The sequence below is a fragment of the Oncorhynchus nerka genome, linkage group LG15 (genome assembly GCF_034236695.1).
Source record: "Oncorhynchus nerka isolate Pitt River linkage group LG15, Oner_Uvic_2.0, whole genome shotgun sequence".
In the NCBI taxonomy this organism is placed as follows: Eukaryota; Metazoa; Chordata; class Actinopteri; order Salmoniformes; family Salmonidae; genus Oncorhynchus; species Oncorhynchus nerka.
The window spans coordinates 11,282,759-11,305,258 of NC_088410.1; the positions used below are offsets into that span (position 1 = coordinate 11,282,759).

At 46.2% G+C, this 22,500-nt stretch overlaps 2 protein-coding genes across 10 annotated transcripts in view; one reads left to right on the plus strand and one right to left on the minus strand.

The window, feature by feature from the left end:
* LOC115117214 (zinc finger protein 664-like) overlaps nucleotides 1–22,500 on the plus strand; it is a 440,815-nt gene that overhangs the window by 56,246 nt on the left and 362,069 nt on the right. The window lies entirely within an intron of this gene.
* Nucleotides 5,148–9,584, minus strand: zmp:0000001069 (prolactin-releasing peptide receptor). Its single transcript, XM_065000761.1, has 2 exons — nucleotides 8,202–9,584; nucleotides 5,148–6,572 (listed from the first exon to the last, which is right to left on the minus strand). The coding sequence occupies exons 1-2, from the start codon at nucleotides 9,361–9,363 to the stop codon at nucleotides 5,863–5,865; spliced, it is 1,872 nt and encodes a 623-aa protein (XP_064856833.1). The 5' UTR covers nucleotides 9,364–9,584; the 3' UTR covers nucleotides 5,148–5,862.

Consider the following 22,500-nt stretch of genomic DNA (forward strand, 5'->3'; position numbering starts at 1 on the left):
CCTCAGTCAGTACTACAGACCACAACAACACCTCAGTCAGTACTACAGACCACAAAAACACCTCAGTCAGTACTACAGACCACAACAACACCTCAGTCAGTACTACAGACCACAACAACACCTCAGTCAGTACTACAGACCACAAAAACATCTCAGTCAGTACTACAGACCACAAAAACATCTCAGTCAGTACTACAGACCACAAAAACACCTCAGTCAGTACTACAGACCACAACAACACCTCAGTCAGTACTACAGACCACAACAACACCTCAGTCAGAACTACAGACCACAAAAACACCTCAGTCAATACTACAGACCACAAAACACCTCAGTCAGTACTACAGACCACAACAACACCTCAGTCAGTACTACAGACCACAACAACACCTCAGTCAGTACTACAGACCACAACAACACCTCAGTCAGAACTACAGACCACAAAAACACCTCAGTCAATACTACAGACCACAAAACACCTCAGTCAGTACAACAGACCACAACAACACTTCTGTTGTGCTGTTGCGCCTTCTTCACCACACTGTCTGTGTGGGTGGACCATTTCAGTTTGTCTGTGATGTATATGCCCAGGAGCTTAAAACTTTTCCACCTTCTCCACTGCTGACCCTTCGATGTGGATAGGGGGGTGCTCCCTCTGCTGTTTCCTGAAGTCCACGATCATCTCCTTTGTTTTGTTGACGTTGAGCGGGAGGTCGTTTTCCTGACACCACACTCTGAGTGCCCTCACCTCCTCCCTGTAGGCTGTCTCGTCGTTGTTGGTGATCAAGCCCACTACTGTTGTGTCGTCTGCAAACTTGATGATTGAGTTGGAGGGGTGCATGGCCACTCAGTCGTGGGTGAACAGGGAGTACAGGAGAGGGCTGAGCACACACCCTTGTGGGGCCCCAGTGTTGAGGGTTAGATGTTGTTTCCTACCTTCACCACCTTGGGGCTGGCCATCAGAAAGTCCAAGACCCAGTTGCACAGTGAGGGGTTGAGACCCAGGGCCTCCAACTTGATGATGAGCTTGGAGAGTACAATGGTGTTGAATGCTGAGCAATAGTCAATGAACAGCATTCTTACATAGGTATTATTTTTGTCCAGATGGGGCAGTGTGCAGTGCGATGTCGATTGTGTCATCTGTGGACCTGTTGGGGCGGTATTTACTGCAGTATTTACTAGTGTTTTCTTTTAGTAAAAAAAAAAAATTCAACTTCATATAGTATGTACTGCGCATGCTCAAGGGATACTACAGTGTGTACTATAGTATTCTACAGTATACTACTACAACATCATATAGTAAGTACTGTAGGCTGCATCACATCCAGCTGTGATTGGGAGTCCCATTGGGCGGCACACAATTGGCCCAGCGTCGTCCGGGTTTGGCCCGGGTAAGGCCGTCAATGTTCTGTAAATAAGAATTTGTTCTTAACTGACTTGCCTATTTAAAGGTTAAATTTTAAAAAATTAAAAAACGTTTAAAAAACTGTGGTATTCGATAGTAAACTGTAGTACTTTCTACGTGGGTGGGGACACGCTGTACCCAAGTGAACGAATGGCAGGAATCAACGCATTTGATGACACATTCTCAGTATGGGTGAGCAGTACGCTGATATTTGGTGCTTACTGCATTCGTTTTTTTCTACACAGTACAATCTAAATACTATGTAGTACACAGTACGTAGTTACAGTACGTAGTTTCAGTAAGTAGTAGGCAGTACAGATTTCAGACACGGCCAATAATGATGCCTCCGGTCACGTTCGTTCTGACCTTTATTTTCCTTTGTTTGGTCTGTATTTAGTATGGTCAGGGCGTGAGTTGGGGTGGGCAGTCTATGTTTTCCTTTGTTTGGTCTGTATTTAGTATGGTCAGGGTGTGAGTTGGGGTGGGCAGTCTATGTTTTGTGTTTCTATGTTTAGGTTTCTGTTTCGGCCTAGTATGGTTCTCAATCAGAGGCAGGTGTCGTTAGTTGTCTCTGATTGAGAACCATACTTAGGTAGCCTGGGTTTCACTGTTGGTTTGTGGGTGTTTGTTTCCGTGTCTGTGTTTTTCGGTTTTGTTATTTCACGTAATCGTTTATTGTGTTTGTATTTTCATAGTGTTCAGTTTATGTTTTATAATAAACGATATGGACACTTACCACGCTGCGTTTTGGTCCGATCCCTGCTACACCTCCTCTTCAGACGAAGAGGAGGAAATCTGCCGTTACACCACCTTTGTCCTCGCTAGAGTGACCATCTAGTGACTATCCTCTCCTCATTGGCCAGTGTCTGTTGTGTTGGGTTGTAATCTCATGGCTTCCAATTCTAGTATTCTAACATTCTGCTGTATAATTTTAACATTCTAGTATTCTAACATTCTGCTGTATCATTTTAACATTCTAGTATTCCAACATTCTGCTGTATCATTTTAACATTCTAGTATTCTAACATTCTGCTGTATCATTTTAACATTCTAGTATTCCAACATTCTGCTGTATCATTTTAACATTCTAGTATTCTAACATTCTGCTGTATCATTTTAACATTCTAGTATTCCAACATTCTGCTGTATCATTTTAACATTCTAGTATTCTAACATTCTGCTGTATCATTTTAACATTCTAGTATTCTAACATTCTGCTGTATCATTTTAACATTCTAGTATTCTAACATTCTGACATGCTAACAGATGAGGTCACAAATGGTTTATTTTCTCTGAACAAAACATTCCTCGAGGAACACCTGGAAAAAAACGCTTCCAGACAGATTCACCCCAACACTGATACCACACAATAATGTGTTACAGTTGTAGCAGAAATTTAATCTGGACATAAGACACAACATAATAACAAGTCATGTTCAGTTGAAATGAATCACATCCGGTTTAGTTATCTGCTGCTGTCTGTCAGCATGGTAACAGAATGAGTCCTCTGCTGCTGTCTGTCAGCATGGTAACAGAATGAGTCCTCTGCTGCTGTCTGTCAGCATGGTAACATAATGAGTCCTCTGATGTCTGTCAGCATGGTAACAGAACGAGTCCTCTGCTGCTGTCTGTCAGCATGGTAACAGAATGTGTCCTCTGCTGCTGTCTGTCAGCATGGTAACAGAATGAGTCCTCTGCTGCTGTCTGTCAGCATGGTAACAGAATGGGTCCTCTGCTGCTGTCAGCATGGTAACAGAATGAGTCCTGTGTTTCTGTCAGCATGGTAACTGAATGAGTCAATGAGTCCTCTGCTGCTGTCAGCATGGTAACAGAATGAGTTCTCCTCTGCTGCTGTCAGCATGGTAACAGAATGAGTCCTCTGCTGCTGTCTGTCAGCATGGTAACAGAATGAGTCCTCCACTGCTGTCTGTCAGCATGGTAACAGAATGCGTCCTCTGTTTCTGTCAGCATGGTAACAGAATGAGTCCTCTGTTTCTGTCAGCATGGTAACAGAATGAGTCCTCTGTTTCTGTCAGCATGGTAACAGAATGAGTCCTCCACTGCTGTCTGTCAACATGGTAACAGAATGCATCCTCTGTTTCTGTCAGCATGGTAACAGAATGAGTCCTCTGTTTCTGTCAGCATGGTAACAGAATGAGTCCTCTGCTGTTGTCAGCATGGTAACAGAATGAGTCCTGTGTTTCTGTCAGCATGGTAACAGAATGAGTCCTCTGCTGCTGTCAGCATGGTAACAGAATGAGTCCTCTGCTGCTGTCTGTCAGCATGGTAACAGAATGAGTCCTCTGTTTCTGTCAGCATGGTAACAGAATGAGTCCTCTGCTGCTGTCAGCATGGTAACAGAATGAGTCCTCTGCTGCTGTCTGTCAGCATGGTAACAGAATGAGTCCTCCACTGCTGTCTGTCAGCATGGTAACAGAATGAGTCCTCCTCTGCTGTCTGTCAGCATGGTAACAGAATGAGTCCTCCGCTGCACTCTGTCAGCATGGTAACAGAATGAGTCCTCTGTTGCTGTCTGTCAGCATGGTAACAGAATGAGTCCTCTGTTTCTGTCTGTCAGCATGGTAACAGAATGAGTCCTCTGTTGCTGTCTGTCAGCATGGTAACAGAATGAGTCCTCTGCTGCTGTCTGTCAGCATGGTAACAGAATGAGTCCTCTGTTGCTGTCTGTCAGCATGGTAACAGAATGAGTCCTCTGTTGCTGTCTGTCAGCATGGTAACAGAATGAGTCCTCTGCTGCTGTCTGTCAGCATGGTAACAGAATGAGTCCTCTGTTGCTGTCTGTCAGCATGATAACAGAATGAGTCCTCTGTTGCTGTCTGTCAGCATGGTAACAGAATGAGTGCTCTGTTGCTGTCTGTCAGCATGGTAACAGAATGAGTCCTCTGTTGCTGTCTGTCAGCATGGTAACGGAATGAGTCTTCTGCTGCTGTCTGTCAGCATGGTAACAGAATGAGTCCTCCTCTGCTGTCTGTCAGCATGGTAACAGAATGAGTCCTCCGCTGCTGTCTGTCAGCATGGTAACAGAATGAGTCCTCTGTTGCTGTCTGTCAGCATGGTAACAGAATGAGTCCTCTGTTGCTGTCTGTCAGCATGGTAACAGAATGAGTCCTCTGTTTCTGTCTGTCAGCATGGTAACAGAATGAGTCCTCTGTTGCTGTCTGTCAGCATGGTAACAGAATGAGTCCTCTGCTGCTGTCTGTCAGCATGGTAACAGAATGAGTCCTCTGTTGCTGTCTGTCAGCATGGTAACAGAATGAGTCCTCTGTTGCTGTCTGTCAGCATGGTAACAGAATGAGTCCTCCGCTGCTGTCTGTCAGCATGGTAACAGAATGAGTCCTCTGTTGCTGTCTGTCAGCATGATAACAGAATGAGTCCTCTGTTGCTGTCTGTCAGCATGGTAACAGAATGAGTGCTCTGTTGCTGTCTGTCAGCATGGTAACAGAATGAGTCCTCTGTTGCTGTCTGTCAGCATGGTAACGGAATGAGTCTTCTGCTGCTGTCTGTCAGCATGGTAACAGAATGAGTCCTCTGTTGCTGTCTGTCAGCATGGTAACAGAATGAGTCCTCTGTTTCTGTCTGTCAGCATGGTAACAGAATGAGTCCTCTGTTGCACAGTGTTTACGATCAAACGCATGTCCAAGCATTAATCGCACAGTGTTACAATCAAACACCTCCCCAATCATTAGTAACACAGTGTTTACGATCAAACACGTCTCCAGGCATTAATCACACAGTGTTACGATCAAACACGTCCCCAGTCAGTCACACAGTGTTACGATCAAACACGTCCCCAGTCAGTCACACAGTGTTACGATCAAACACGTCCCCAGTCAGTCACACAGTGTTACGATCAAACACGTCCCCAGTCAGTCACACAGTGTTACGATCAAACACGTCCCCAGTCAGTCACACAGTGTTTACAATCAAACACGTCTATATAGGGAATAGGGCCCTGGTCTATATAGGGAATAGGGCCCTGGTCTATATAGGGAATAGGGCTCTGGTCTAAACACGGGGCAGCAATGACAATCCATGCATCTCAAATGACACACTATTTACTACGGGCTCTGGTCAACAGTAGTGTACTGTGTAGGGAATAGGGTGCCAATCTGGTCAACAGTAGTGCACTATATAGGGAATAGGGTGCCATTTGGGATGCACATTATCCCTATTAACGGAGGATAAACTGCTTTGTAAACACCAGTGGGCAGGATCACCGTGGGCTGTCAATCACAGGCAGTGAGCCAATGGGTGTAGTTTCCCAACTGGCTGCAGGGAGAGAAACAGGTCCCACTGTGTTGATGATACAACAGACAGTCTATCGATCCAGGATGTGTGTGTGTTTATCCCTCCCAGTGATCATCTCCCCTGTACATTAGTGATTACCTCCAAGGCCTCTCTCTCTCTCTCTGACTACATCTGACGATCCACAGAGTTCACAGGCTTGTTATATGGTCTGATATAATGTCCGCAGAGTCTCGACTTAAAGGAGAAGTGTCTCCTCTTAAAGGGAGGCTGTCTGTTTTCTCACCCCGACCATCTGGTCTTAAAGGAGAGGTGTCTCCTCTTAAAGCGAGGCTGTCTGTTTTCTCACCCCCACCATCTGGTCTTAAAGGAGAGGTGTCCACTCTGCTGTCCACAGAGACAGTGCTTAAAGGGAAGATGTCCAAAATTTGCCTTAAAGGGAGGTGTCCAATCTGGGTGTCCAGTCTGTCCCCAAAGGCCGGTCTTAAATGCAAGGTGTCTCTTCTGTCCTCAGATGCTAAAGGCCATAAAGGGAGGGTGTCCTTCCTACCCCCACAGTCTCTATTTAAAGGGGAGGTGTCCATTATGTCCCTACAGACGGTCCGTATAGAGAGTGTTTGTGGCCTGTCAGGATGACTGGGTAGTAGGGATTTCTCACACACACTGGGGCTGGACTTGTACCAGTCAGACAGACTGTTATCAGACCCGCCTGGCCCCCCTGCCGCCCTGGAAAAGGTAAACCACTTAGGAATGGCTGCCGTGGATGCGGCCACGGTTGCCACGGCTACTCCTCCCTCAGCAGCAGTGGTCGTGGCGGAGTTGGCGAAAGAGGAACCAAAGAGAGCAGCGATCCGGCGGTGGTAGTGGGTACGGAACACCTTGGCCCCACGGTGGAGATCACCTGTGAAGGGAGAGGATAACATAGAAGAAGAAGAAGAAGACAAACAGGAAGAGGATAACATAGAAGAAGAAGAAGGGGACAAACAGGAAGAGGATAACATAGAAGAAGAAGAAGATGACAAACAGGAAGAGGATAACATAGAAGAAGAAGGGGACAAACAGGAAGAGGATAACATAGAAGAAAAAGAAGAGGACAAAAAGGAAGAGGATAACATAGAAGAAGAAGAGGACAAACAGGAAGAGGATAACATAGAAGAAGAAGAAGAGGACAAACAGGAAGAGGATAACATAGAAGAAGAAGAAGAGGACAAACAGGAAGAGGATAACATAGAAGAAGAGTACAAACAGGAAGAGGATAACATAGAAGAAGAAGAAGAGGACAAACAGGAAGAGGATAACATAGAAGAAGAAGAAGGGGACAAACAGGAAGAGGATAACATAGAAGAAGAAGAAGAGGACAAACAGGAAGAGGATAACATAGAAGAAGAAGAAGAGGACAAACAGGAAGAGGATAACATAGAAGAAGAAGAAGGGGACAAACAGGAAGAGGATAACATAGAAGAAGAAGAATAAGAAGAAGGGGACAAACAGGAAGAGGATAACATAGAAGAAGAAGAAGAAGAAGGGGACAAACAGGAAGAGGATAACATAGAAGAAGAAGAAGAGGACAAACAGGAAGAGGATAACAGAAGAAGAAGGGGAGAAACAGGAAGAGGATAACATAGAAGAAGAAGAAGGGGACAAACAGGAAGAGGATAACATAGAAGAAGAAGGGGTCAGGACAGGACAGGACAAACAGGAAGAGGATAACATAGAAGAAGAAGAAGGGGTCAGGACAGGATAGGACAAACAGGAAGAGGATAACATAGAAGAAGAAGAAGAAGAAGGGGACAAACAGGAAGAGGATAACATAGAAGAAGAAGAAGAAGAAGAAGAAGGGGACAAACAGGAAGAGGATAACATAGAAGAAGAAGAAGGGGACAAACAGGAAGAGGATAACATAGAAGAAGAAGAAGGGGACAAACAGGAAGAGGATAACATAGAAGAAGAAGAAGAGGACAAACAGGAAGAGGATAACATAGAAGAAGAAGAAGGGGACAAACAGGAAGAGGATAACATAGAAGAAGAAGAAGAGGACAAACAGGAAGAGGATAACATAGAAGAAGAAGAAGAGGACAAACAGGAAGAGGATAACATAGAAGAAGAAGAAGGGGTCAGGACAGGAAGAGGATAACATAGAAGAAGAAGAAGGGGACAAACAGGAAGAGGATAACATAGAAGAAGAAGAAGGGGACAAACAGGAAGAGGATAACATAGAAGAAGAAGAAGAAGAAGGGGACAAACAAGAAGAGGATAACATAGAAGAATAAGAAGAAGGGGACAAACAGGAAGAGGATAACATAGAAGAAGAAGAAGGGGTCAGGACAGGACAGGACAAACAGGATGTTATTTTGGGAACAGATGCCTTAAAAAGAACATTCCAACATCTAAATACCAACTGAGACTACATCTATTGAATGCTGGCTGTTTTTTTTTCATTAATTCATTCATACATATCAATGAGTTATGAACAGAATATGACGTGATAAGAAGCAGGAAGTCCTGATGAATGAAGACACAGCAGTCCTACCTATGAAACAGTAGCAGATAGGATTGAGGCTGGAGTTGGTGAGGCCCAGCCACTGGGCAAAGGGTTGGCTCTGCATGAGCCAAGATGGCGGATGCTGCACTCGGTCGATCCAGAACTCAGCCAGATACAGGGGCAGCCAGGAAACTGCAAACAGCAGCACCAAGGACACCACCATTTTGGCGATCTTCTTCCTCGTCTTGAGGCGCTCAGTGTGCAGCGCTCGGCTTCGGGAGTCGAGTTCCGTAAACGTCCGCTTCCCGTCCCCCCAGAGCCGGCGGCCAGTCAGGAAGCTGATGGTGAGGTTAAAGGTCACGGGGATGCAGTAGAGCGCCACGAAGAGCAGGACGGTGTAGCCCTGTTTCAGACGCGGCCCCGGCCACACCTCCTGGCACACAGGGATCACAAACGACGCCCCCAGGCTGATCTCATCTCGCCGGTTCATGAACACCAATGGGGCGCAGATGGCCGATGACACCACCCACACCACGGCGACCGTCCCGAGGATCCGGCGGCGGGTGAAGAGGGAGCGGGCGCGGAGCGGGCAGCGTACACTGAAGTAACGGTTGACGCTGATGACCGTTAGCGTTAGCACGCTAGCCGACACGGAGACGGCCTGGGTGAAGGGGACCGCTCGGCACAGGAAGTCCCCGTAGACCCAGGCCGAGTAGATCTGGTGACCCAGCGTTATGGGCATGCAGACACACACCACGGCCAGGTCGCACACCGCCAGGTTAACCAGGAGGTACCGCGTGGCGCTGACCGCGGCTAGCCTCTCGCTACGTCGGTTGGTCAGCACCTTCATTGACATGATGTTCCCTACGAACCCCACCAGGAAGGACAGGCAGTACATGAGTATCAGAGCCACCGTGGTCGGCTCATGGACCGTCCATAACAAACTGGTCAGCTCTGAATCATCAGGAGGGAGGAGGGAAGAGGGGAAGAGGGACGAGGAGGAGGAGAAGAGGGGAGGATCAGGAGGGTAGAGGGAGGAAGACGGGAGGAGAGAGTCAGGGGGAAGGAGGGATGAGGAGGAGGATGAGGGGAGGAGGAGGGAGTCGTAGAAGCTGTGACTGTTGTTGAGTCTGGCCTGTGTGGCGTTCTCTACATGCAGCAGAGGAGTGAAGCTGAGTTGGGCTGATAACTGGTCCAGGGTCAGCTTCATGGTGCCGTCTTGTCCACTCAAGGCTTGCTCTGTCTGTCAACACTGACCTCAGTACAGCCCTTATATAATGCTACTCATTACACTGCAGCAGCAGTGGAGGACTGTATCATCAGAATTTATGTGCAAGGTTAGGGGTAAGTCCGAGCTACCTGAGCTACTTGTCCTTAACGTGGGATAAGGATAAGGGATAAAAGCTCAAAGTTACATAGGCTAAGGTTAGTGGTAAGATTAGGAACTGGCTCTATCTTCAGAAACAAACAGCAACACCCTTGTCCTTATCTCACTAGCACGTCTTATCTCACTAGCACGTCTTATCTCACTAGCACATCTTATCTCACTAGCACATCTTATCTTACTAGCACCTCTTATCTCACTAGCACATCTTATCTCACTAGCACATCTTATCTCACTAGCAAGTCTTATCTTACTAGCACCTCTTATCTCACTAGCACAAGTACATCTTATCTACTAGTACTAGCACGTCTTATCTCACTAGCACGTCTTATCTACTAGCACTAGCACGTCTTATCTCACTAGCACATCTTATCTCACTAGCACGTCTTATCTCACTAGCATGTCTTATCTCACTAGGACGTCTTATCTCACTAGCACGTCTTATCTTACTAGCACGTCTTATCTACTAGCACTAGCACGTCTTATCTCACTAGGACGTCTTATCTCACTAGCATGTCTTATCTTACTAGCACCTCTTATCTCACTAGCACATCTTATCTCACTAGGACGTCTTATCTCACTAGCAAGTCTTATCTTACTAGCACCTCTTATCTCACTAGCACAAGTACATCTTATCTACTAGTACTAGCACGTCTTATCTCACTAGCACGTCTTATCTACTAGCACTAGCACGTCTTATCTCACTAGCACATCTTATCTCACTAGCACGTCTTATCTCACTAGCATGTCTTATCTCACTAGGACGTCTTATCTCACTAGCACGTCTTATCTTACTAGCACGTCTTATCTACTAGCACTAGCACGTCTTATCTCACTAGGACGTCTTATCTCACTAGCATGTCTTATCTACTAGCACTAGCATGTCTTATCTACTAGCACGTCTTATCTCACTAGCATGTCTTATCTTACTAGCACGTCTTATCTACTAGCACTAGCACGTCTTATCTCACTAGGACGTCTTATCTCACTAGCATGTCTTATCTACTAGCACTAGCACGCCTTATCTACTAGCACGCCTTATCTACTAGCACTAGCACGTCTTATCTCACTAGCATGTCTTATCTTACTAGCACTGACTGCAGAAATCTGCTTTATTGAGGAACCATTAGATTTATTAGAACAGTGAGAGGTGGTTGTCTCACCTAGCTACCTTAAAATGAATACTCTCGCTGTCAATAACTGGGGATAAGAGCGTCTGCTAAATGACTGACGTGGTCATGGACATTTATGAGCAAGTACCAAGGTATTTGTTCTTGATTTTCAGTAGAGGACACTCCCTGTGATGACTGTGATATGTGGTTGTTTGACCTACCTTACGCTAGGGTTATGGGGTTAGATTAGGTAAGATTAGGAAGGATTAAGGCTAGGGTTATGGGGTTAGATTAGGTAAGATTAGGAAAGAATTAAGGTTAGGGTTATGGGGTTAGATTAGGTAAGATTAGGAAAGCATTAAGGTTAGGGTTATGGGGTTAGATTAGGTAAGATTAGGAAAGCATTAAGGTTAGGGTTAGGGGGTAAGATTAGGTTAGTTTAGGAAAGATTTAAGGTTAGGGTTAGTGTCTAGAATCTAATTTGTGGTGGTAAAGTGCCATAGTACATCCGTACATATGTGGTGACCAGACAGTGACGACCATCACTGATTCTAGGTCAGGTTCATGGTGTCCTCCAGCTCCCGTTTGACCAGGTTGCTCCCATTTGACCAGGTTTCTCTGTCAGAACTGATCTCAGTGCAGCCCTTATGCAACCAACACATTACTATTCTTCAGTGGTGCGCTCTGATCTAGGACCAGATCCTGATGATCCTCGTCATCACCCTCAGGGCAGGTGGTCGCAGTCCTTCTGGGTCAATTTCTTTCTCATTACCTCATTTTCTTGTTCTCTCTCTCTCTATGTCCCTCTCTCTTCTCTCTCTCGTTCCCTCTCTCTCTCGTTCCCTCTCTCTCTCTCCTCTCTCTCTGTCCCTCTCTCCTTTCTCTCTCGTTCCCTCTCTCTCTCGTTCCCTCTCTCTCTCCCTCTCTGTCTTTTTCTCTCTCCCCTAAGGGATGATGGTATTAGCCCCTCAGTTTATTTTTCTCACTTTCTCATTCCCTCTCTCTTTTTTCTCCTTTTCTCCCAAACCTCCAGGGAGGATGTCTATCTTCCTATTTTTCCTCGTTCCCTCTCTTCTTATCTCCTTCCTCCCACCTCCAGGGTCGAGGAAAGCCGTCAATGTATCTGTGGACAGAGGGAGAAACAAGCACAGGCGGTTAGCACCTCTCTTCATTTAAACACACAGACAGTTAGCACCTCTTCATTTAAACACACAGACAGTCAGCACCTCTCTTCATTTAAACACACAGACAGTCAGCACCTCTCTTCATTTAAACACACAGACAGTCAGCACCTCTCTTCATTTAAACACACAGACAGTTAGCACCTCTCTTCATTTAAACACACAGGCAGTTAGCACCTCTCTTCATTTAAACACACAGACTGTTAGCACCTCTCTTCATTTAAACACACAGACAGTTAGCACCTCTCTTCATTCAAACACACAGACTGTTAGCACCTCTCTTCATTTAAACACACAGACAGTCAGCACCTCTCTTCATTTAAACACACAGGCACCTCTCTTCATTTAAACACACAGACAGTCAGCACCTCTCTTCATTTAAACACACAGACAGTTAGCACCTCTCTTCATTTAAACACACAGACAGTTAGCACCTCTCTTCATTTAAACACACAGACAGTCAGCACCTCTCTTCATTTAAACACACAGACAGTTAGCACCTCTCTTCATTTAAACACACAGACAGATAGCACCTCTCTTCATTTAAACACACAGACAGTTAGCACCTCTCTTCATTTAAACACACAGACAGTCAGCACCTCTCTTCATTTAAACACACAGACAGTCAGCACCTCTCTTCATTTAAATGCAGGCTTCTGCAGCAACAAACAGGAACAGACATTTTTTTAACTAAAAAATAAAGACGGAGAAATGCTTTCTGCATCACATCATTTCCTCACGTTTGTTAAAAACTGTTGTAGAAGGACCTGTGTTTCAATACAAGACAGAGGAGAGGATGTTATCCTATGAAACAGTTGTAGAAGGACCTGTGTTTCAATACAAGACAGAGGAGAGGATGTTATCCTATGAAACAGTTGTAGAAGGACCTGTGTTTCAATACAAGACAGAGGAGAGGATGTTATCCTATGAAACAGTTGTAGAAGGACCTGTGTTTCAATACAAGACAGAGGAGAGGATGTTATCCTATGAAACAGTTGTAGAAGGACCTGTGTTTCAATACAAGACAGGTGAGGATGTTATCCTATGAAACAGTTGTAGAAGGACCTGTGTTTCAATACAAGACAGAGGAGAGGATGTTATCCTATGAAACAGTTGTAGAAGGACCTGTGTTTCAATACAAGACAGAGGAGAGGATGTTATCCTATGAAACAGTTGTAGAAGGACCTGTGTTTCAATACAAGACAGAGGAGAGGATGTTATCCTATGAAACAGTTTGAGAGCAGGAAAATAATCCTGCATCAACTGGAAATGTTAATTATTATGTGGATTATAATAAATATTTTGATCAGGCAAAATTAAGTCTGAAATTGGAAATGACAAACTTTAGAAGTCTTTTTAAAACATCAAATACACTACACGTTTGCATTTCCTGCCCAGCAGGAATATTCACAGCAATAAAAGAGTGGTTCAATTAAGGATATAACATCTGTAGAAGGACCTGTTTCAGTACAGGACAGAGGAAGGTTATGCTGAATGATAGTTCTGTCTGGGATATTATGATTCATGTGAGGAAGGTTATGCTGAATGAAAGTTCTGTCTGGGATATTATGATGCATGTGAGGAAGGTTATGCTGAATGACAGTTCTGTCTGGGATATTATGATGCATGTGAGGAAGGTTATGCTGAATGACAGTTCTGTCTGGGATATTATGATGCATGTGAGGAAGTTTGCTCCGTTTAAGTATTTTTTATTTTGCCACTGGCTGTATGTGTGTTTCCATGAATTATCACAACCCATCTGTCCCTTGGTGGACAGATAGAGGCTATTTACCCAAGATACAGGGTACAGCATTGATAGAGGCTATGTACCAGGATACTGGGTACAGCATTGATAGAGGCTATGTACCCAAGATACAGGGTACAGCATTGATAGAGGCTATGTACCAATATACAGGGTACAGCATTGATAGAGGCTATGTACCAAGATACAGGGTTCAGCATTGATAGAGGCTATGTACCAAGATACAGGGTACAGCATTGATAGAGGCTATGTACCAAGATACAGGGTTCAGCATTGATAGAGGCTATGTACCAAGATACAGGGTACAGCATTGATAGAGGCTATGTACCAGGATACATGGTACAGCATTGATAGAAGCTATGTACCAAGATACAGGGTTCAGCATTGATAGAGGCAATTTACCCAGGATACAGGGTTCAGCATTGATAGAGGCAATTTACCAGGATACATGGTACAGCATTGATAGAGGCTATGTACCAAGATACAGGGTACAGCATTGATAGAGGCTATGCACCAAGATACAGGGTTCAGCATTGATAGAGGCTATGTACCAAGATACAGGGTACAGCATTGATAGAGGCTATGTACCCAAGATACAGGGTACAGCATTGATAGAGGCTATGTACCAAGATACAGGGTACAGCATTGATAGAGGCTATGTACCCAAGATACAGGGTACAGCATTGATAGAGGCTATGTACCAAGATACAGGGTTCAGCATTGAAAGCTGGAGTTATTCAGTCTTCTCGTCCTATAAAAACAGACCTGGGTAAAACAGACCAGTTGCCAGTTATGTAAAAATGACGGTTAAAAATAGACACATTCAGCTGTCATCATCATAATATTTTTAGGATGAAAAAAAAAACAACGAGACAAAATGTGATTAAATGTGATTTCCGTCAAATGATTCCCAAAATCCCCGTGCTGTTCTGAACAGAATTTTAATGGAATTAATTTAATTTATGATTTAAATAATAAAAATAACACTGTAGCCTATATATTCCTAAAGACGCTACTGACCGGTCAAAACGCAGTGGTTCACTGAGTTGTCCACGTCATATAAACGCCACGAGGCCGAGCAGAAGAAAGGATGCAAAAGAAACAAAAGGAGTTAAAAGTTGCCTCCCGGTGCTGTTACAATCACTCGATCATCCCTTTAATATTCCTGTCAAATAGGGGGTTACTATACAATGTCTCTCCGTGTCTTTCTCTCTCTCTCTCTCTCTCTCTCTCTCTTTATTTTCGTCCAGGAGCTAAATTCCGGTTGTCCGTTACCTGCCTCGGTAGTTCGGGACTCATGTCACACCGCGCTGTGCAGAGCCGAGCAACTCAAAAGTGGTTGTTCACGCAGCAAGGCGAGGAACGCTCAACTCCGTTCTCTTATATCGAGGCGGAGTTGCCTTTTGGTAACTGGTCGCGGGGTTTGCTAGCGAAAACATTGAGTCACCATCTTTCAATTCTTATAAAATGTCCATTCTGAAGATGTTTACCTGTAACTATGTAAACAACTACGGTGTTTCCGCGGGGTGCTGCAATTCATATGTTTAATAATAACGTTTATTAAATACAACCGCTGGACTTTTTTCCTAATTTGTTTTGCTCAACTCAGCACGAATGTGCACGTGCCAATTGAATCTCAGTTTACATAGTTATTGTGCGCAACACAAATCAGGGAAAAGTTGGTGTTTGTATTCGATGTTTTTATTAAAAGTATGAATGTCAGCCCCCTACGGAAGGAGCGCGGGTGTACAGGACTAACACAGAGGCAGGTAAGCGTACAGTAAATCTATGTGAAGTTGAATGGTCTTTATTTTTGACCCGACGTTGAACCTAAATCCAATGACATGATGAATTGTTTTGTTGCTTTCACGTTAGTTTACAACTCAACCAAATGTAAATCAAAAACTAGATGTTAAACTGACGTCTTTGCGTAGTTGGCTATGGCCAGATCAGTCTCCCTCATTATGCAGTATGCTCATTATTACGTCAAACAGTGATGAACAGGTCTTGTCTCCAGGCGATGTCCTGACCTCGCACTCCCATGATTCATCTAATCAATTAATGGTGATAATGAATACATTTTCTCAATGAATTATCAACTAATTCCCTGATCCTGGTTTTACATCTGAAAAATTCCTGGAGCTCTGGGATCTCTCTCTACTCCCTCCATGCAGCTCTCTCTCTCTACTCCCTCCATGCAGCTCTCTCTCTCTACTCCCTCCATGCAGCTCTCTCTCTCTCTCTACTCCCTCCATGCAGCTCTCTCTCTCTCTCTACTCCCTCCATGCAGCTCTCTCTCTCTCTCTACTCCCTCCATGCAGCTCTCTCTCTCTCTACTCCCTCCATGCATCTCTCTCTCTCTACTCCCTCCATGCAGCTCTCTCTCTCTCTCTACTCCCTCCATGCAGCTCTCTCTCTCTCTCTACTCCCTCCATGCAGCTCTCTCTCTACTCCCTCCATGCAGCTGTCTCTCTCTACTCCCTCCATGCAGCTCTCTCTCTACTCCCTCCATGCAGCTCTCTCTCTCTCTACTCCCTCCATGCAGCTCTCTCTCTCTACTCCCTCCATGCAGCTCTCTCTCTATTCTCCCTCCATGCAGCTCTCTCTCTCTATTCTCCCTCCATGCAGCTCTCTCTCTCTCTACTCCCTCCATGCAGCTCTCTCTCTCTACTCCCTCCATGCAGCTCTCTCTCTCTACTCCCTCCATGCAGCTCTCTCTCTCTCTACTCCCTCCATGCAGCTCTCTCTCTCTCTACTCCCTCCATGCAGCTCTCTCTCTACTCCCTCCATGCAGCTCTCTCTCTCTCTACTCCCTCCATGCAGCTCTCTCTCTCTCTCTACTCCCTCCATGCAGCTCTCTCTCTCTACTCCCTCCATGCAGCTCTCTCTCTCTACTCCCTCCATGCAGCTCTCTCTCTCTCTCTCTACTCCCTCCATGTAGCTCTCTCTCTCTACTCCCTCCATGCAGCTCTCTCTCTCTACTCCCTCCATGCAGCTCTCTCTTCTCTCTCTCCCTCCATGCAGCTCTCTCTCTCTCTCTACTCCCTCCATGCAGCTCTCTCTCTCTCTACTCCCTCCATGCAGCTCTCTCTCTCTCTCTACTCCCTCCATGCAGCTCTCTCTCTCTCTACTCCCTCCATGCAGCTCTCTCTCTCCCTCCTCCCTCCATGCACTCTCTCCATGCTCTCTCTCTCTACTCCCTCCATGCAGCTCTCTCTCTCTCTCTCTACTCCCTCCATGCAGCTCTCTCTCTCTCTACTCCCTCCATGCAGCTCTCTCTCTCTCTCTCTCCCTCCATGCAGCTCTCTCTCTCTACTCCCTCCATGCAGCTCTCTCTCTCTCTCTCTACTCCCTCCATGCAGCTCTCTCTCTCTCTCTACTCCCTCCATGCAGCTCTCTCTCTCTCTCTCTACTCCCTCCATGCAGCTCTCTCTCTACTCCCTCCATGCAGCTCTCTCTCTCTACTCCCTCCATGCAGCTCTCTCTCTACTCCCTCCATGCAGCTCTCTCTCTCTCTACTCCCTCCATGCAGCTCTCTCTCTCTACTCCCTCCATGCAGCTCTCTCTCTATTCTCCCTCCATGCAGCTCTCTCTCTATTCTCCCTCCATGCAGCTCTCTCTCTCTACTCCCTCCATGCAGCTCTCTCTCTCTACTCCCTCCATGCAGCTCTCTCTCTCTCTACTCCCTCCATGCAGCTCTCTCTCTCTCTCTCTACTCCCTCCATGCAGCTCTCTCTCTACTCCCTCCATGCAGCTCTCTCTCTCTCTACTCCCTCCATGCAGCTCTCTCTCTCTCTCTACTCCCTCCATGCAGCTCTCTCTCTCTACTCCCTCCATGCAGCTCTCTCTCTCTCTCTCTACTCCCTCCATGTAGCTCTCTCTCTCTACTCCCTCCATGCAGCTCTCTCTCTACTCCCTCCATGCAGCTCTCTTTCTCTCTACTCCCTCCATGCAGCTCTCTCTCTCTCTCTCTACTCCCTCCATGCAGCTCTCTCTCTCTCTCTACTCCCTCCATGCAGCTCTCTCTCTCTACTCCCTCCATGCAGCTCTCTCTCTCTACTCCCTCCATGCATCTCTCTCTCTCTACTCCCTCCATGCAGCTCTCTCTCTCTCTCTACTCCCTCCATGCAGCTCTCTCTCTCTCTCTCTACTCCCTCCATGCAGCTCTCTCTCTCTCTCTCTACTCCCTCCATGCAGCTCTCTCTCTCTACTCCCTCCATGCAGCTCTCTCTCTCTACTCCCTCCATGCAGCTCTCTCTCTCTACTCCCTCCATGCAGCTCTCTCTCTCTCTACTCCCTCCATGCAGCACTCTCTCTCTCTCTCTCTACTCCCTCCATGCAGCTCTCTCTCTCTCTCTCTCCCTCCATGCAGCTCTCTCTCTCTCTCTCTACTCCCTCCATGCAGCTCTCTCTCTCTCTCTCTACTCCCTCCATGCAGCTCTCTCTCTCTCTCTACTCCCTCCATGCAGCTCTCTCTCTCTCTCTCTACTCCCTCCATGCAGCTCTCTCTCTCTCTCTACTCCCTCCATGCATCTCTCTCTCTCTCTCTCTCTACTCCCTCCATGCAGCTCTCTCTCTCTCTACTCCCTCCATGTAGCTCTCTCTCTCTCTCGACTCCCTCCATGCAGCTCTCTTTCTCTCTACTCCCTCCATGTAGCTCTCTCTCTCTCTCTACTCCCTCCATGCAGCTCTCTCTCTCTCTCTACTCCCTCCATGCAGCTCTCTCTCTCTCTACTCCCTCCATGCAGCTCTCTCTCTCTCTACTCCCTCCATGCAGCTCTCTCTCTCTCTCTCTACTCCCTCCATGCATCTCTCTCTCTCTCTCTACTCCCTCCCTCTTTCTGTAGCTCTCTCTCTCTCTCTGTCTGTCTGTCTGTCTCTCTCTCTGTCTGTCTCTCTCTGTCTCTGTCTCTCTCTCTCTCTCTCTCTCTCTCTCTCTCTCTCTCTCTCTCCCTCATACCTGTGTGTGTGTGTGTCCTGTGTGTGTGTGCGTAATGATTGATGATTATTATAATGATCATTTTGATACATTTATCAAACGGCAATTATTGCTTTTCAGAAACAGGAAATGATTAATTAATGTCCGACCCACCGTTCACTGTCTTGTCTGATATCAGTAACACACTTTGGCCTAGTGTTCTCTCTCGCTCACTCTCTCTCTCCATCTCCACCTCCGTCCCTCCTTCTCTGTCCTATAAGCCAAGGGAGCAACCGTTCCCTAGAAAGTGGTAATCATTCATGTGATAATGGTTTTGGAAAGTAGGCTATTACTCCAGGTATTGAGGTCATGGGTTTGCAAGAGATTCAACGTTTATCTATGAAAATGTAATCCACAATTCCTTTCACTTGCATCAGACCGGGATGTTCTGTCTCTGTGTCGCGCTGTAGTACTCAGGTTTCTGTGTCTCTCTCAGACTCCTGTGTCTCTGTGTCTCTCTGTGGTACTCAGACTCCTGTGTCTGTGTGTTTCTCTGTAGTACACAAACTCTTGTGTCTCTCTGTAGTACTCTGCGGTACTCAGACTCCTGTGTCTCTGTGTCTCTCTGTGGTACTCAGACTCCTGTGTCTCTCTATAGTACTCTGCGGTACTCAGACTCCTGTGTCTCTCTGTAGTACTCTGCGGTACTCAGACTCCTGTGTCTCTCTGTAGTACTCTGTGGTACTCAGACTCCTGTGTCTCTCTCTAGTACTCTGCGGTACTCAGAATCCTGTGTCTCTCTGTAGTACTCTGTGGTACTCAGACTCCTGTGTCTCTCTGTAGTACTCTGCGGTACTCAGACTCCTGTGTCTCTCTGTAGTACTCAGGTTTCTGTGTCTCTCTCAGACTCCTGTGTCTCTGTGTCTCTCTGTAGTACTCAGACTCCTGTGTCTGTGTGTTTCTCTGTAGTACACAGACTCCTGTGTCTCTCTGTAGTACTCTGCGGTACTCAGACTCCTGTGTCTCTCTGTAGTACTCTGCGGTACTCAGACTCCTGTGTCTCTCTGTAGTACTCAGACTCCTGTGTCTCTCTCTGACTCACTAGAACACAGATGAAGATTTTTCTATAGATCTGTATTGTGACATCACTGTCTTCTCACGTCTGGACTACACGACTGTCTCAGTTTAATCAGGGACTCTTCTGATTGGATGGAATGACTGTCTGAGTTTAATCAGGGACTCTTCTGATTGGATGGAATGACTGTCTGAGTTTAATCAGGGAGTCTTCTGATTGGACTACATGACTGTCTGAGTTTTTATTTATTTATTTATTTATTTAACCTTTATTTAACTAGGCAAGTCAGTTAAGAACAAATTCTTATTTTCAATGACGGCCTACCGAGGAACAGTGGGTTAACTGCCTTCGTCAGGGGCAGAACGACAGATGTGTACCTTCTTATTGGATGGAATGAGGGTGTGGATAGGTGGCTAGAGAGAGATAAATGGAGAGAGATGGAGGTGGGTGGAGAGACTTGAGATGGAAGTGAAGATGGAGAGAGAGGGATGGAGAGTGGGAGATGGATGATGAGAGAGAGATGGAGGTGAAGATGGAGAGAGGGATGGAGGTGGATGGAGGTGGATGGAGAGAGGGATGGAGGTGGATGGAGGTGGATGGAGAGAGGGATGGAGGTGGATGGAGAGAGGGGTGGAGGTGGATGGAGAGAGGGATGGAGGTGGATGGAGAGAGAGAGAGATGGAGATGGATGGTGAGAGATGGAAGTGGATGGAGATGGATGGAGAGAAAGATGGAGATGGATGGAGATGGAGATGGATGGTGAGAGATGGAGGTGGATGGAGAGAAAGATGGAGATGGATGGAGAGAGAGATGGAGGTGGATGGAGAGAGAGATGGAGATGGATGGAGAGAGAGATAGAGATGGATGGAGAGAGAGATGGAGGTGGATGGAGATGGATGGAGATGGATGGAGAGAGAGATGGAGATGGAGATGGAGGTGGATTGAGAGAGAGAGAGAGAGAGATGGAGGTGAATGAATAGAGAGAGATGCAGGTGGATTGAGAGAGAGAGAAGCAGGTGGATGAATAGAGAGAGATGGAAGTGCCTCCCCCCACTTTGCGAGCAAAAGGTTTTAGCGTGACAGCGAAGAGAACATTTTAGTTTTAAAATTAATTTCCTGCATTTCTGGAGATCGTACCATAAAGTGGAGAGAAAAATACCAGTTATACAGCTACGTTCCTGCAGTTCTCCAGATTGGACCACGGGGTTCTATCTGAAAGGGCTTTCAGTGTAATGACTGCTGATCAGTGGGAGATCTGTCCACAGGACCACGGGGTTCTACCTGAAAGGGCTTTCAGTGTAATGACTGCTGATCAGTGAGAGATCTGTCCACAGGACCACAGGGTTCTACCTGAAAGGGCTTTCTGTGTAATGACTGCTGATCAGTGGGAGATCTGTCCACAGGACCACAGGGTTCTACCTGAAAGGGCTTTCAGTGTAATGACTGCTGATCAGTGAGAGATCTGTCCACAGGACCACGGGGTTCTATCTGAAAGGGCTTTCAGTGTAATGACTGCTGATCAGTGAGAGATCTGTCCACAGGACCACGGGGTTCTATCTGAAAGGGCTTTCAGTGTAATGACTGCTGATCAGTGAGAGATCTGTCCACAGGACCACGGGGTTCTATCTGAAAGGGCTTTCTGTGTAATGACTGAAAACATGTTGCCGACACACAGAGGGGGACTGCTGATCAGTGGGAGATCTGTCCACAGGACCACGGGGTTCTATCTGAAAGGGCTTTCAGTGTAATGACTGCTGATCAGTGAGAGATCTGTCCACAGGACCACGGGGTTCTACCTGAAAGGGCTTTCTGTGTAATGACTGCTGATCAGTGGGAGATCTGTCCACAGGACCACGGGGTTCTACCTGAAAGGGCTTTCAGTGTAATGACTGCTGATCAGTGAGAGATCTGTCCACAGGACCACGGGGTTCTATCTGAAAGGGCTTTCAGTGTAATGACTGCTGATCAGTGAGAGATCTGTCCACAGGACCACGGGGTTCTACCTGAAAGGGGTTTCAGTGTAATGACTGCTGATCAGTGGGAGATCTGTCTGCTGATGTACAACCCAGTGTCTCAATGTCGCCTTGTCTATTATTATAACCCTATTAGTATTATAATTGTATTATCATTAATTGGTTGGTTGGTCGGGCTGATAAAAGGGGTCGGTTGACCTTCCCTGACCTTTAGTATGTGGACTATTTCAGTAACCACTTTCTGCTCCCACATTGCCTAGTTAATTACATCTGATATTGTTCATTAATGTTCACTAGAAGCTGTGTGTGTGTGTGTGTGTGTGTGTGTGTGTGTGTGTGTGTGTGTGTGTGTGTGTGTGTGTCTCTGTGTGTGTGTGTCTCTGTGTGTGTGTGTGTGTCTCTGTGTGTGTGCGCGTGTCTGTATGTGTGTGTGTGTGTGTGCGCGCGCGGGCGCGTGCGTGCACGTGTGTGTGTGTGTGTGTCTCTGTGTGTGTGTGTGTCTCTGTGTGTGTGTGTCTCCGTGTGTGCGTGTGTTTTTGTGTGTGTGTGTGTGTGTGTGTGCGCGTGTCTGTATGTGTGCGTGCGTGTGTGCGTGTGTGTGTGTGTGCATGTGCGTGCGTGTGTCTGTGTGTGTGTGTGTGTGTGTGTGTGTGTGTGTGTGTGTGTAGTGATTAGTAAAGCATTCTCCCCATACTGGGTAGGACGTCTCTGTGTGTGTAGTGATTAGTAGTATTCTCTCCATACTGGGTGTGTAGTGATTAGTAGTATTCTCTCCATAGTGATTAGTAGTATTCTCTCCATACTGGGTGTGTGTAGTGATTAGTAGTATTCTCTCCATACTGGGTGTGTGTAGTGATTAGTAGTATTCTCTCCATACTGGGTGTGTGTAGTGATTAGTAGTATTCTCTCCATAGTGATTAGTAGTATTCTCTCCATAGTGAT

What these genes read in the sequence shown, in the direction of transcription:
- zmp:0000001069 (XM_065000761.1), bottom strand. Translation starts at nt 9,363, where the DNA reads ATGAAGCTGACCCTGGACCAGTTATCAGCCCAACTCAGCTTCACTCCT. An exon ending in TATCTGCTACTGTTTCATAG is followed by an intron (nt 6,573 to 8,201) that starts GTAGGACTGCTG and finishes CTCCCTTCACAG; the next exon opens with GTGATCTCCACCGTGGGGCC.